The sequence below is a fragment of the Myotis lucifugus genome, unplaced genomic scaffold (assembly GCF_000147115.1).
Source record: "Myotis lucifugus unplaced genomic scaffold, Myoluc2.0 scaffold_54, whole genome shotgun sequence".
Taxonomy (NCBI): domain Eukaryota; kingdom Metazoa; phylum Chordata; class Mammalia; order Chiroptera; family Vespertilionidae; genus Myotis; species Myotis lucifugus.
The window spans coordinates 1,229,102-1,245,442 of record NW_005871102.1 but is presented as its reverse complement, the minus strand read 5'-3'; the positions used below and the strand labels follow the sequence as shown (position 1 = coordinate 1,245,442).

At 36.4% G+C, this 16,341-nt stretch overlaps 1 protein-coding gene across 6 annotated transcripts in view; it reads left to right on the top strand.

Moving 5' to 3' along the window:
• Positions 1-16,341, top strand: part of RC3H1 (ring finger and CCCH-type domains 1) — a 44,811-nt gene that overhangs the window by 11,487 nt on the left and 16,983 nt on the right. For all 6 annotated transcript variants that reach the window (XM_023753947.1, XM_023753952.1, XM_023753948.1 and 3 more), the window contains 6 exons: positions 2,068-2,186; positions 4,085-4,197; positions 7,657-7,938; positions 8,247-8,443; positions 10,744-11,111; positions 11,739-11,906. In XM_023753947.1, the coding sequence (XP_023609715.1) occupies positions 2,068-2,186; positions 4,085-4,197; positions 7,657-7,938; positions 8,247-8,443; positions 10,744-11,111; positions 11,739-11,906 (1,247 nt within the window). The remainder of the gene's footprint in view (positions 1-2,067; positions 2,187-4,084; positions 4,198-7,656; positions 7,939-8,246; positions 8,444-10,743; positions 11,112-11,738; positions 11,907-16,341) is intronic.

Here is a 16,341-nt window from a genome sequence, read left to right as displayed (position 1 = left end):
TATATATATATATATATATATATATATATATATATATATCATGAATTTACTATATTTCACCAGTTCTGAAGCCTACAGTTGTTTTTTTACAGATCTTAGCATTTCTGAATTGGGATGCATTTGAACAAGCAGTGACATGTGATAACTTAATTAGCAGTCTTTTTTAAATTATGGGGTCACATAAAATACTGGTTTGTGTATGTTATAATTGATGGTATTTTAGGATCTGTGAAACATAATATCTCCAGCCCACACCTTCTTCCAGAATTCTTTTGTATATTCACCTGCCTGCTCAACATCCAACATTCCAACCTCTCTGACTATCAGATAGGAATTACGAACTTAATCAGTTGAAAAGTGAGTTCCAAGCCTCCACCCCACCCCCATTCCAGTTAGTGGCAATTCTGGTCTCCCATTTCCTCAGTCTAAAGACCTTGGTGATATCATCTTCAACTTATCTTTCTTTCATAAGGTACATCTGCTCCATCAGCATATCCTGTAAAATCCATTCAGAATCCACCTACTTATCACTTTCACTTCTACCACCCTTATCTCTCTTCATGGACTATAGAATAGCCTCCTATTGTCTGTCTGGTTTGAGCATAGGCGCCAGAGTGATTCTGTTACCTCTTTGCTCAAAATTCTTCAGGGCCTTCGTCAGTCAATAAAAGCCAAAATCTTTTCCATGACTTACCAGGCCTCCCAAGATCTGGTCTTCCTTTACCTTTTTCTTCCTCTCTCCTCTTTTCCATCCAACTTCTCTCCGGTTTCAGCTCCACATACAGGCCAGGTGTACTCTCACAGTGGCTTTGGACTGCCTCTTTCTTCTTCCTAGAATATTTTTCTCCTAGTATATCAACCTTTCTTTCATGTCTTTGGTTAAATGTAACCTTCTCAAGGACGCCTTCTCAGGCTACCCTGTCTGAAACTTTACACATACCTGTACTGGTCTCACTCCCCTCCTTTACTCTACTTATTCAACTCATTATTATCAAAATACTTTGTATTTTGGTTATTCATCTCATCTATTGTCTGGCTCCTCTCCTTGAATACAACAGGGATTTTTGTTTTGGTTGCTACTGCTTCCCCAGCAATAAGAACACTCCCGGGAATTAGAAGTTAAAAAAAAAAAAAAATACTTTTTTGTGTGATTATTCTCTTCACCTTCTCTGTATCTTCATCCTTTTGTTGTTGTTAAAATTCCCTGTGCCCTTCAAAGCCTAGTTTAGATGCCATCACCTAAATCTTTCAGAATGTCTCCCAACAGAAGTCATATCTGCATCTGTGTTCTCATTTTGTATTTCTTTTAAAGAATATTTCATATTGAACCCTGTGGTTAATTTTTCCTTTATAAAATTTTAATGCTGGCCCTGGACAAATAACTTACTAAATGAAGAGGATGTATAGTAGAGTTGCTTTATATATTAGCTCTTCTGTGAAACTTTAAAAATATTCTGTTTACCAATACTTCATTTATACAAAATTTCAAAATAGTCATTACGAATTAGTTGCCTGCAGGCAATCCACAGTTAAGCTTTGTTTGGTACACACAGTGTTGGCCTGAAAATATTCTAAATTTTTTATATACCAACACATAAAAACTGGGTAACTTTACATAAAAAAATCTCTCAAATTTCACCTTTCCCTGGGAAACTGTGTGGTGTATCTGGCAGGGCCAGCCTTGCATTTTCACGTAACAACCATCAGCTAAGGTTTAATAGTAACCATGGCCTTAGATGTGAAACATACTCTGCATTTCAACACAGTTCCTGTCTTTATCTGTTGTCATTTCCAAAATTAAGCATCTATTGACAGTTGCCATTTATTGTCTGGCCTACTTAATTCCCTTATATTACCTTCCTTGTCCTTATAGCTATTTTAGTTTATAGCCCCAGATTTAGAAGGATATATCTGTTTCTTTAAAATGATGTTTAGGAGAACAAGCTATTATTACCTGAACCTTAAGTTGATTTCACTGAAGAGCTGACACATCTCCTTTATTAATTTAATATTGAGCAAAACATGGGATAACATTGTTTAAAAAAATTATTTTTATTTGTTGTGTAGATGCTCCTCCTCCTACTTGGGAACAGCTAGAAAATGGACTGGTTGCTGTGCGTACAGTGGTACATGGGCTGGTTGATTACATCCAGAACCACAGCAAGAAAGGAGCGGATCAACAGCAGGTAAGAGACACAGCCAGCGAGGTAACATGAGCATTTTAAAGCTCTGACTATAGAAACCATACAGTAAGCTAGCGTGGTTAGCAGCCAGTTTCCTGGATTAGCCTAGTCATTTTATGTGACAACATTGAATGAAATAATGTACTGGACTCACTGTTCACATTGGATATAGCAGCATTTGATTCTGTGCTAAAGTTTATTCAATTTAAATTAAATTATTCTCTTTGGTAACTATTACATCTCTGTCGGACCACAGGTATCACTTTTTAGTGCTAATACTACATCTCTCCAGTACTGTTCACACATTTGTACATGCTTTTTCTATATTAGTATTTTAACATTTTTCATTCATAATATCTGTTATGCCATTGGGCCAAATTTTCCTCAAATATTTTATTTATTTATTATTTTTTTTTTAAATATATTCTATTGATTTTTTTACAGAGAGGAAGGGAGAGGTATAGAGAGTTAGAAACATCAATGAGAGAGAAACATCGATCAGCTGCCTCCTGCACACCCCCCACCGGGGATGTGCCCGCAACCCAGGTACATGCCCTTGACCGGAATCGAACCTGGGACCTTTCAGTCCGCAGGCCGACGCTCTATCCACTGAGCCAAACCGGTTTCGGCCCTCAAATATTTTAAAATGAAATTTATGGCACTAAAATATAATAGATCATGTGGCTAGAGTTTTTCATTTTATTCCCCAAAATTTTATTTTGTTCTTAAGTTTTATGTTAGGTTCGCTAGATCTTTTATTTTTCAATAGTAAACTTGAGAAATTAAAACTTTGTTTTTAATTCATCTGGCTCAGGTAAATATTAACAATAATGATTTACTATTCTTATCTTCTTTGGGAGATAAGAAATATTAAAACTGTCCCAAGTAGAATAATATGGATATAGTTATCCTAATCAATTTAAGAACAGATCAGAACTTTGTTTTGATTCAGGAATAAAAGAAATTAAAACCTATTTTTAACTCCCTATTCCATTAGACATGAAGAATGTCACAAAAATAGTAAGAATAACCTTGAAATTCTGCCAGTAGGTGATAAACTACATTAAATATCGTTTCACTTAGTAATGTGTTTGATATTAACTCCCAAATTCGTTGTCCTGCCTTATCACTGAGTTGTAAATAATGTTTCCTTTGTACCTTTGGAGATATGTTAAGTCTTCGATATAATCCAGTGATGGCGAACCTATGACACGTGTCAGAGGTGACACGCGAACTCATTTTTTTGGTTGATTTTTCTTTGTTAAATGGCATTCAAATATATAAAATAAATATCAAAAATATAAATCTTTGTTTTACTATGGTTGCAAATATCAAAAAATTTCTATATGTGACACGGCACCAGAGTTAAGTTAGGGTTTTTCAAAATGCTGACACGCCGAGCTCAAAAGGTTCGCCATCACTGAATAGTCTATATGTCAAGAATTGGTTACAGAATATTTTTCAGTTATAGGGCCTATTGTAGATTTTGTGGTATGTTATAAAGAAACATAATTTTAAGTATACTATCCTACACATTGTTCAAAAGAAATATTAGAACACAGTTTAAACATTTGAAGGTCCTAAACTCCAATGGTTTAGGACTTTCATTACAAAACCTAGAAAGAAGATCATAGAGCCCCCTTGAGGCTTAATCAAGAATTTATGAGATGGTGCATGTTTGAGAACATATTAGAAAATTTGGATGCATTCTTTTTAATTAATTTATTTTTGAGGGGACGCTGAGACTTCAGACAGAATGACTTCCCAGCACTTTTGCTCTCAGTAGTCTAGCTAAGTGTGTGCATCAATCTGAATTGTTTATCTAGATTACCAAGATCCTAAAATGGCAGTGAAAATTTTCCATTTGTTTCCAATGTCTAATGTTTCAATTTTGGTCTTAGCCTCCACAGCATAGCAAATATAAAACATACATGTGTCGAGATATGAAGCAGAGAGGAGGATGCCCTCGTGGGGCCAGCTGTACATTTGCACACTCCCAGGAGGAACTGGAAAAGTAAGTGAGAAAGGCATTACACTCAGCCTTCTAGTAGATAAGGTTGAATTATTAAGTAGAATAACTTTCTGCCATCGAGAAATACAAGGAGAGTAGGTGCATTCTCTTTAATGAACAGGAAATGTTTAGAAAGTAATGCAGAATTTTAAAAAAGAAAACTGAATCAGTTTTTTCAGCTTTCATTATATTGTGCCTAAAAATAGGAAACTATTTATGGTTAGCCAAACCTAGAAGTGAGTCATTGTAACTACCAAAAAAAATGAAAGTTCTAAGAATTTTCATCAGTTTTAACTGACTTTAACTAATTGAATAGTGCATTACCAATGGAAAAATTGGCCCTTTGCTCTATTAAAGGAGTTATTTTATTTCCAGGTTCAATTTCACAGGTTTAATTTAAATTTCAAGGACCAGATAATTCCAATGATGTTAAATTTTCCAGCACATAATAGAAAGAAAAACCTTTTAATCTTTTTTATAAAACCAATAATACTAACTTTGATAAACACAGCACAATTAAACTACAAATTTATCTTGTATATTAATATTTCTTAAATCTCAAATATTAAAATTAGAATTCAATAATACATTAAAATAGATGCCATGGCTAACTACAAAGGTAGCACAATATTAGTTACTAAGGTTAGAGAAGAAATACCTTGTGGTCATATCCAAAGATTCCAAAAGGCATTTGAATAAAACCCCGTGTCCATAATAGATCAAAATTCCTTATCAGTACAATAATAACATATATAAAAGCCAGCATGATAGTATCATACTTAATTAGTATAATTAATTATAACTAATTAGATGCAGTCTCATTTAAATTAAAAGTAAAGCAAAATTTTCTACTAGCAAAACTGTTATTTAATGTCCTGGAAGTAGTAACAAATGTATGTAAGAGTAAAATAGACTTAAAATGATTACATGGAGCAATTCAAGAAAACTACTGGAAGCTAAAGAAATGAGTTTAGTAAGGTGGCAAATCAGAAAAATTTTTAAATGACTTGCTGTCATATAAATAAAGTGAAATTAATGATTCCTTTTGCATTAACAACAACAAAAAGACAAATACCAAGTAATAAAGTAATAAGAAATATTCAGTATCTATACTAATTGAATTAGTAGACTAGCTAGGAACATAAAGGAAGAAATGATAACTGAAGAATACTATATTTTTAGGTAAGACTGGGCATTATAAAGGTTTTGTTGTATTTTAAACAGTAATATGCAAATAGCCATGAAAATTCTGAAAAAAGGAACTAAACTAGTAACTATTAGCCAGTATTATGAGCTAAAATGAATATAAATGCTATGGTGTAAGCATAGAAATAGATAGATCAATGAACTATAATAGAAAATCTAGAAGGAGTTCCAGATACATGGGCATACGTGCCAAAGGAGGCATTTTATATCAGTAATAAAAAAGATGATGAAATAACTGCTATCCATTTGGAAAAATAATTACAGCTGGTTCTTATCTTTATACCAAAATGAATTATAAATGTATCCGAGATTTAAATATTTAAGGAGGAAACCATAGAGTATTTAGAGATTTTTGTTGTTGTTACATAATTTTATAGTAGGAAAGGATTTTTGAAGCATGACAACCCAGCATCCATAAAGAAGAAGATTTATAAATTTGAGAATATAAAAATTAAAAACTAAGATATGTCCTAAACACCACAATTGAAAGAAAAAAGATTAGTGGGGAAATGATATACAAGGGCTGATAATCCCTAATCTAGAATGAGCTCCTATAAATCTGTAAGAACGAAGAACCAGCGGAAAGATGGAATATGAAGATAAATGAGCAAAGTGGAAGAACACTCATTGCCAATAAACATGTAAAACTCTGTTCAACGTCACTAATTGCTAAAGAATGCAAATATAAGCAAAACTTGGAATTTTTGAACTATCAGTTAACAAAGACTGATACTACCCAGTGTTTGATGACATACTGAAAAAAGACATTATCAGTAGGTGTGATAATAGTTTTGGAGCATTAAAACAGTTTCTAATGTGCATACAAGAGACTTAGCAAGTCTGCTTCCAGTTACTCACACAAGGGTGCAAATACATGTATATAATTATTCATTACTACATTGTTTTAACAGCAAAAAAAGTTAGGGATAACTTAAAATGTACTGACTTAAAGGAATAGCCAGGATTGTGAAGTGGAGAAAAAAATTACTAAGCAGACATATATGACCCTATTTCTGTAAACAGTAATCTTATGTACATATGAATATTAAGACAGGATATGGAGGGAAAATCTTTATGATTATATACCAAACTGTTATCAGTGGTTACCCCTGATGGGTAGATTTTTTTTCCCCCCAGAAATTTGTCAGATATGGGAAACATTTGAAAAAATAGCATTACTGTGTTGGGGGCTTGTGTTTGCAATTTTTTAAAATGCACTAGATAGTTGTGAATAGATTTGCTTTCATTGTTGATGAACAAGGATACTGGAGTTTGATGACTTAATTTTTATCCTGTGGTTAGATTTAGAATCTACAAGCCTTTTATATTATAACGTCTGTTTTAAATTTAGGCATTATTCTACATGATTTCCATTAACCCCATTTTGAAATAATTTCAGTTCTACATAGACACACTTATAATCAGCATCAGATCTGATACAAATTACAATTCTTGATTATTTAAATATTTTAATGGAATAAATAGTAAATTTTTCTCAGTGCACACTGGCCTTTTGTTTGATTCTTCATTTATAATATAGGTTCACTGTATCCCAAGGCATTTGAGGAGCACCTAAGATAAAATTTTTCAGAACACTATCCTTTAAGGCTTTTTCTACCCTCTCCTCCAAAAGTTTTAGAAGTAGAAATTTCAATGAAAATAACATAGTTATATTAATACAAATATTAATTAGCATAATTTTCTTAAAATTATTTTTATTGATTTCAGAGAGGAAGGGAGAGGGAGAGAAAGATAGAAACATCAATGATGAGAGAGAATCATTGATTGGCTGCCTCCTGCACACCCCCCTACTGGGGATCGAGCCCGAAACCTGGGCATGTGCCCTGACTGGGAATCGAACCATGACCTCCTAGTTCATAGGTTGACACTCAACCACTGACTCACACTAGCTGGGCTTAATTAGCATGATTTGTAATGTTACAAATATTATGAGGAATTTTATATTTAATCAGTGTGTCTTGTTTGAAATTTTATATAGGCCTATAATTTTATTTCTTTGTATTGTCATTATCTGGTTTTGGAATTAGGATAATATTGGCCTCATAAAATGAGCTTGGATATATCCACACATGCACATTCTCAAATTTATAGCTAAAGCCAATGTTTGAAGAGAATTTCTAGAAAACAATGTGCTTGGAATCTTTTAACTTTTGTATCTGTTTCTTAAATGCATTTGTGTTCTTGGTTTTGCTTTTGTAATTTTGGATTTGGTGTGTGCCTTTGCTCTTTACATAGATTTCGTAAAATGAACAAACGCCTGGGTCCCAGAAGACCCCTGAGTGCCTCTATGGGTCAGCTTAATGAGGTGGGCCTGCCTTCAGCAGCTATCCTTCCTGACGAAGGTGCGGTCGATCTGCCGAGCAGAAAACCCCCTTCTCTGCCCAATGGGATTGTGTCAGCAGGGAACACAGTAACTCAGCTGATTCCACGAGGAACAGACCCCAGCTATGATTCTACTCTGAAACCAGGAAAGATGGATCATCTGAGCAACAGTGCCCCTGGATCCCCTCCTGACCTGTACGTCATTTTCCTAACTCTTATTTTAAAATTTCTTCTTTATAAATACAAAGTAGAGGAAAGGAAGAATAATCAATTTTTTAGACTAAATTTTTGGCCATTTTGTTGTGTTTTTTTTTATTTCTATTTCTATGTTACTTGATTTTTAAGAAAGCATAGGTGAAATAAGATCACATTTTATACATTTTATAGAAAGTATAACTATCAGAAGAAAATAGTTTCCCAAATTGTGGCAATTTTTTTTACATTTAATAATTTATGTACATTTCGAGACCTTAAACTTGACTTGCAGAATTTTATTCCCATAGGCTAGAATCTGTCCCCAAGAGTATTCCACATCCTGTACCTCCAAGGGGGCCATCAGACCTGCCTCCCATGCCTGTCACTAAACCAATGCAGATGATACCACGGGGTTCACAGTTATATCCCGCCCAGCAGGCAGACGTGTATTATCAGGATCCTCGAGGAGCCGCGCCACCATTTGAACCAGCACCTTATCAGCAGGGTAATGATCTTTCCTTTATTGCGCTCATTTTTCTTAGGATTTGTGGGAACGATTCCAGGTAAGAATGATTATATTTGCAGTAGCCTCCTTAAGATAAGTGTATTTCTTAATACTTTGGGAAAAACAGATTTTATAATCAGTTAAATAGTATAAAATAAGTGAAGTAACAAAGCTATAAAAGAAAATTGCCTTAACTACTAAAAGCAGTTGTATGTTAAATATGTTCATATACAGGGGTTGGAAAAAGTAGGTTTACAGTTGTTATACAAATAAATAATACAATGATTAATAAATAATAATATAAGAATAAAGTGTTTTGTATACTCACAACTGTATACCTACTTTTGCCCATCCCTATATTTATGGAAATAACTAGTCACCCAAGTAAACAATGGAAATTTGCTAAGGCAGTATATATTATCCTGACCAAAATTTTCTTCAAACATGAAAAAAGAATTTATTATTACAGTGTGTATAAATTAAATACAATATATTTTTCTTCCTTTCAGTTATCTATTTTTCTGGGTCCTGTAGTGTATATGAAAAAGGCAGCATACATGCACTAGCCGGTTTGGCTCAGTGGATAGAGAGTTGGCCTGTGGACTGAAGGGTCCCATTTTCGATTCCGGTCAAGGGCACATGCCTGGGTTGCGGGCTGGGTCCCTGGTAGGGGGCGTGCAGGAGGCAGCCATCAATGATTCTCTCTCTTCGTTGATGTTTCTATCTCACTCTCCCTCTCCCTTCCTTTCTGAAACCAGTAAAAATACAAAAAATTAAGAAATAGAAAACTGTGCCCGGCTGGTATGTAGCCCAGTGGTTGAGCGTCAACCCATGAACCAGGAAGTCACCGGTTCAATTTCAGGTTTCAGACTCGATCCCACGAACGTTTATGTTTCCCAGTAAATATAATAGTTATGTTTACACTATACTATAGTCTATTAATGTGTGCAATAGCATTATGTCTAAAAATATGCATACCTTAATTTAAAAATACTTTATTGGTAAAATGCTGCCCCTGTCATCTGGGCCTGTTGGAAAAATGGCACCGATAGACTTGCTCCTCTCAGGGTTGCCATAAACCTCCTATTTGTAAATAGTATAGTGCTATTATTTTTTTAACAGCTTATTCTCTGTGTGTGTGTGTGTGTGTTTTTAATCTAAATTTTTTAATAGTGCTGTTATTTTTATTTTTTTTTAATCTTTTTTTTAAATATATTCTATTGATTCCTTACAGAGAGGAAGGAAGAGGGACAGAGAGCTAGAAACATCAATGAGAGAGAAACACCAATCAGCTGCCTCCTGCACACCCCCCACTGGGGATGTGCCCACAACCAAGGCACATGCCCCTGACCGGAATTGAACCCGGGACCCTTCAGTCCGCAGGCCAACGCTCTATCCACTGAGCCAAACCAGTCAGGGCTAGTGCTGTTATTTTTAAACGGGGATAGATTAAAGGTGTTTTCCATTGCCTTTTCCCAAGGCTGTCTCCATTGTGAATCAGAATTGACTTCTCTGCTTTCGAAAGGATAGCTTTAAATTGGTACAGCATTATTAATATATATGAAAATACGATAAAAATTGGTTTCTATCTTTCTTTTGACCATCCATTGTCGGAAAAACCCAACTACTTTTTTTGCAGTGACCTTAAATACAGTGTACCAGTTAGGGCTTAATAGTTAGCAGAAAGAGGTTCAGTGCATGAAAGTTAGGTGTTTATAAAATAAATGGAAAGTTCTGGAAAAGCAGGTTTAAGCTAGGCCTGCAGGAATAAGTCCCAGAACTAGCTGCTGAAAGAACCTGTTTTAGTGAAGAAGCAATAAAAATTGGAAACTTATATCCTTAACTGCTAGCTCCAGAATCACATCACTTGAGGCAAAAGTCTGGAAATTGGGAAGCTGCTAGGTTTGCACCAGATCTCCTTCCAGGTAACACAGTGGCACATTCAGAACTCATGCAAATGAGTGATTTGTGCAACCTGAGCTTAAGGGAAATGTAGTTTTTTGCTTTCCAATGTTTGCATTGTGTTAAGGCACATCTGAAAGACAGTCAAACAATTAAGAGAGCCAATCTATTATTGTAGATTCTAAATTAGTTTTTTTCAGGTCAATTTAATTGTCACTTTTAAGGACAATTTTTACATGTTATTTTTCATAAAGTTAACCTGAGTACATAGCAGAGGGAAAATATCTAAAGAAATGAGTTGTTAATTATTTAGTGTTGAAATATTTTAATGGACAAAGACTTAGATAGAAAATTAGTTTAGCTCATTGTTGCTCTGGTTGCTTTTCTGTAATATACAGGTGTGTACTACACTGCGCCACCGTGTGTGTCCCGCTTTGTCCGACCGCCACCATCTGCTCCTGAGCCCGGTCCTCCCTACTTGGATCATTACCCACCCTACCTCCAAGATCGTGTTGTAAACTCTCAATATGGCACACAGCCACAACAGTACCCACCTATGTACCCACCACACTATGATGGCCGTCGAGTATACCCTGCTCAATCTTATCCAAGAGAGGAGATTTTCCGAGAAAGTCCTATACCCATTGAGATTCCACCTGCAGCAGTACCATCCTATGTACCAGAATCCAGAGAAAGATACCAACAGGTGGAGGGTTACTATCCAGTGGCTCCTCATCCAACTCAGATCAGACCTTCGTACATCAGAGTATGCTGTGTCTTTTTCTTATTACATAGATTTAATTTACTTATTTTAAAGGTGGTTCTCAACCTTCCTAATGCCGCGACCCTTTAATACAGTTCATCATGTTGTGGTGACCCCCAACCATAAAATTATTTTCGTTGCTACTTCATAACTGTAATTTTGCTACTGTTATGAATCATAATGTAAATATCCGATATGCAGGATGTATTTTCATTGTTCGCGACCCACAGGTTGAGAACCGCTGGTGGAACGTCTGTTTTAAAAAATAAAATAAAATTAAGCATGCCCTTATTTTTCATCTTGTCATAATTTGGGTAGGTTTTTGTTTTAAATTAAACGATTAAAGGGGGAAAAATTCCCACCCCACTCTCACTAATAACCCTTCTTAGTTTCTGAACTTTAGATGGTTTTATTAGCAATTCTAGATCTATTTGGAAATTATGGCCTCTGACCAAAAAGAGAAACTTAAATTTAGCTCTTTGGGAAATCCTGAGAATTTGGGGGCGGGGGGGGGCGTTGTTTTGCTTTGTTTTAAATGTTGGTATTTCCAAATGTTAAATGAGCTTATTTAAAATATGTGCTAAATAAGTTAATGTGTTCTGAAGTTCTTTTCAATTTTTGCATTTTCAGGAGCCTCCTTATAGCCGGCTTCCTCCTCCTCCCCAGCCCCACCCTAGTCTAGATGAGCTACATCGAAGACGAAAGGAAATAATGGCCCAACTAGAGGAAAGGAAGGTTATCTCTCCACCTCCTTTTGCGCCTTCACCAACATTGCCGCCTACCTTCCATCAAGAGGAAGTAAGCACATCATTTTTAGTCTTGGTTATCCATTTTTCCTTTATCAGTCGTTTGACATGTCCTGCCTAAGTAGTCTTTGCTTATTATTCTCAATGTTATGAAAAGATTTTCCCATGTTTTCTTTTAAAAGATTTACCTTTTTATTTCCCATTTAGATCTACAGTCTGTCTAGAATTGATTTTTGTATCCTAGTGTTTTAAGAGTCAAGATCCATTTTTTCCCCCAGAGGATATCTTATTGACCCAGCACCATTTAATAAAAAGACCATTCTTTTCCCAGGGCCCTGTAGTCACCTTTATCATGGTCAGGAGAATAGATATGTTTCTGGACTCATATTCTGTTTAATTGATATATTTCTGTGTACTTAGACCAACACCACATTATTTCAGTGTAGTTTTATAATACATCTTATTAATTGGTGATGTTTGTTTTTCAGTTTTGTTCTTCAAGGTTACCTTTGCTGTTCTTGGTCCTTGGACTTGCCAGGCACCTTTTGGAATCAGCATATTGTTGTCCACAAAAATATCTGCTGCGATTTTTATTATGATTACATTGACTCTCTGGATCTGCACTGTCCAATATGTAACCACTAGTCACATGTGACTACTGAGTGCAAAAAATGTGGCTAATCCAAATTCACATGTGCTATAAGCATAAACTGTACACTGATCTGAAGATTTAGTACCCCCAAGAGCAAGATATTCATTAATATATATCTATTAATTACATGTTAAAATGATAATACTTTGGATACACTAGTATTAGTTTTACAAATACATATTATTAAAATTAACTTTAACAATTTCTTTTTATTTTTTTAATGTGGCTGTTAGAATTTTTTAAATTATATGTGTGAGTCTCATATTTTCATTAAACAGTATTGCTTTAGATCCATTTGGGGAGAAGTGACATCTTTTCACTATTGAGTCTCCAAGAGCATGGTCTTGCCTCCACTTATTTGGATCTTCTTTAATTTCTCACAGTAATATAATTTTCAGTCATATAATTTTCAATCTTGCACATCTTTCATTAAACTTCTAGCTAATTGATTTTTAAGCTATTTTAAATGGAACCCTTTTGAAATTTTATTTTCTCTTTATTATTAATGTAGAGAAAAAATATTTTTGTGTATTGGCCCTCATATTCCGCAGCCTTGCTAAATTTCCTTATTAATTTTCATATTTATTGGTGGATTTTTATGGATTTTCTTGCACACAGTCATATCCTCAGTGAATAATGACCATTTTTCTTTTCAATCCTTATGTCTCGTTTTTTTTCTTATCTTGTGATAGCTAGTCCTCCAGAATGGTTTTGAATAAAAGGAATGATAGCATGTATTCTTGACTTATTTGCAATCGTTCAGTGAATGGAGCTTTTAATAATTCATCGTTATATTTACTTTTTTGTAGATTTTACCAAATTAATGAAATTCCCCTCTCCTTAGTTTATACTATTTGTATAAATGAGATATGCCAAATATTTATTTAAATAACTGCCCTAGCTGGTTTGGCTCAGTGAATAGAGTGCCGGCGTGTGGACTGAAGGGTCCTGGGTTCGATTCTGGTCAAGGGCACATGCCTGGTTGTGGTCTCAATCCCCAGTACAGGAGGCAGCTGATCAATGATTCTCTCTCATCATTGATGTTCTATCTCTCCCTTCCTATCTGAAATCAATAAAAATATATTAAATAAATAATGAGGAAAGCAGCAGGATGGTAAAGATGATTCAAAGAATAGGAGAGACAGGCTAGTATAGTAATGAATGTTAGAGGGAAAAAAAGAGCCTAACCGGTTTGGCTCAGTGGATAGAGCGTCGGCCTGCAGACTGAAGGGTCCCAGGTTTGATTCCAGTCAAGGGCATGTACCTGGGTTGTGGGCACGTCCCTGGTGGGGAGTGTGCAGGAGGCAGCTGATCGATGTTTCTCTCTCATCGATGTTTCTGACTCTCTATTCCTCTTCCTTCCTCTCTGTAAAAAATCAATAAAATATATATTTAAAAAAAAAAAAGAACGCTGAGATAAGGTTGCTAGAATAAACTGATTAAAAGTGCTACAAGGCAGTAAGCCATACTTTGGGGGGTTATCTTCTTTGTATTTTTACAGGACATTGTTAATAGTCACCTTGAATGAATACTATTATCATTTTAATGTGTACAGGGTCTGTAGTGGTGTTCATTTTTCCACTTCTGACATTGCTTAATAATTTTTTTCAGTCATGCTAGGGACTTATCAATTTCATCTTTTCAAAAAACCAGCCTTTGCTTTGTTGATATGTATTCTGGTTTGTTGATTATACATACTGCCTGAGCTTATAGAATGTATATATGGTGGGGTTTTTTTATGTCAAACATTTTCTCAGCAGTGTTGCAGTTGATGCTATGTAAGAAAAATGTCTCACATCCTTTATGTGTAGAATTATTATTCTAAACAACATTGCTATCTGACAGATAATGAATAACTGAAAAGTGAAGTACATAAGATCACGTGTAATAAATAAACAGTAACCTTTTGGGTCTGTGAAAGTCATAACATCTATTAATGTAATTTTATTTGTAAAGTATAAACATTACATGATGGAAAACTGTGTATTAGAGACATCCTAGAACCTTGTTATGCCCTACTGTTTGTTTGTGTTTTTTTTCCCAAGAATTATGGAAAGCAATATGACACTGTGAAAAGTGAGCTAATTTTGGAATTAAACATCTTTGAGGTTTAGCTGTGTCACCCAGTGTGTGATCTTTTGTAAGTTCCCTAGCCTCCCTGGACCCTGAGGCTCAGGTTTCTCTATTTGTAAATCAAGCATAATGAAGCCTACTCATAGTGATGCAGTGAAGATTAAATGAGACATAAGTCATGTGGCACATAGCAGGCATTCAGTGAATAATAACTAGTTACTGACATGCAAAGCTATATACACTTGACCCTTGAACAACATGGGGGTTAGGAGTGCCAACCCCATGAAGTGAAAACTTTTGACTCCCTCAAAAGTTTGCTACTGTGTAGTTGTCCCTCAATGAAGGATTGGTTCTAGCACATGCCCCCATATCAATAGCCACAGATGCTCAAGGCCCTTGTATAAACTGGCATAGAACTATGCATACATTTGACCCTCTGCATCTCTGGATACAAAACCTGGGGATACAGGGCCAACCATATGTTTATTGAAAAATAACTGTGTGCAGTGGTTCTCAACCTTCTGGCCCTTTAAATACAGTTCCTCATGTTGTGACCCAACCATAAAATTATTTTCGTTGCTACTTCATAACTGTAATGTTGCTACTGTTATGAATCGTAATGTAAATATCTGATATGCAGGATGGTCTTAGGCGACCCCTGTGAAAGGGTCGTTCGACCGCCAAAGGGATCTCGACCCACAGGTTGAGAACCGCTGGTGTATAGTGAACCTATGCAGTTTGTTTGTTTGTTTATTTATTTATTATTAGTTTTTTAAATAAATCTTTATTCAGATTATTACAGTTCCCCTTTTTTCCCCCCATAGCTCCCCTCCGCCCAGTTCCCACCCCACCCTCTGCCCTTACCCCCCCACTGTCCTCATCCATAGGTGTACGCTTTTTGTTGCCGGGTCAAAGGTCATACACATGGAAAATGTAGCTATTTCCATCCGCGACGTGTCCCTGTGTTCGGAAAGGTCTCTCACGACTTGTTCACGCTCTACTCAGAAAGGGTACGGAGACACGTAACAGCTTTTTAAAATAATGTGTCCTCTTATGTTTAAAATGAGGATTTCGTTACCAAAAGTGAGGAGAAAGCAACACTACAGCTGCTCTCGCCCCTCTCGCCCTTCGGGTGATAGTTGTGCTTGGGGCTGCGCGCTGGTTTGCGGGCCGTCGACAAAGCCGTCTGGGCGGCTCGCGCGGTTTCGCCGGCTTCCCAGGGGCCGTCTCAGCCTCACAGGGGCCATCTCAGCCTCACAGGGACCGTCTCAGCCTCACTGGGATCGTCTCAGCCTCACAGGGACCGTCTCAGCCTCACTGGGACCGTCTCAGCCTCACAGGGGCCGTTTCAGCCTCACAAGGGTGGTTTCAGCCTCACCGGGACTGTCACAACCTCACAGGGGCCGTCGCAGCCTCGCAGGGGGCGCCACAACCTCGCAGGGGGCGCCGCATCCCACGTTGGGGGTGAAGGTGCGAGTCAGAAGCTCCTCTCGCTGTCTCTCCTGCTGGAAGTTTCTGAGAGCCGTCTGCAGGTGCTGGACATCATACTTTAACTGGTCAACACGAAGTTTGGCATTCTGTCTTTTGTTGGGAGGCTCCTTGCTGGACAAAATCTCCAGGCATTCTAGCTGGCTGAATATCTGGTATGCTTGCTTGGGTTTCGTTTTCTACTAAGTGCACAGACTGCTTGTCTGCCGTCTCCTGTTGTCCCATGTGAGACTGGATCTGGTGGACCTGCTTGTGCGTTTGCTGGTACAGCGGT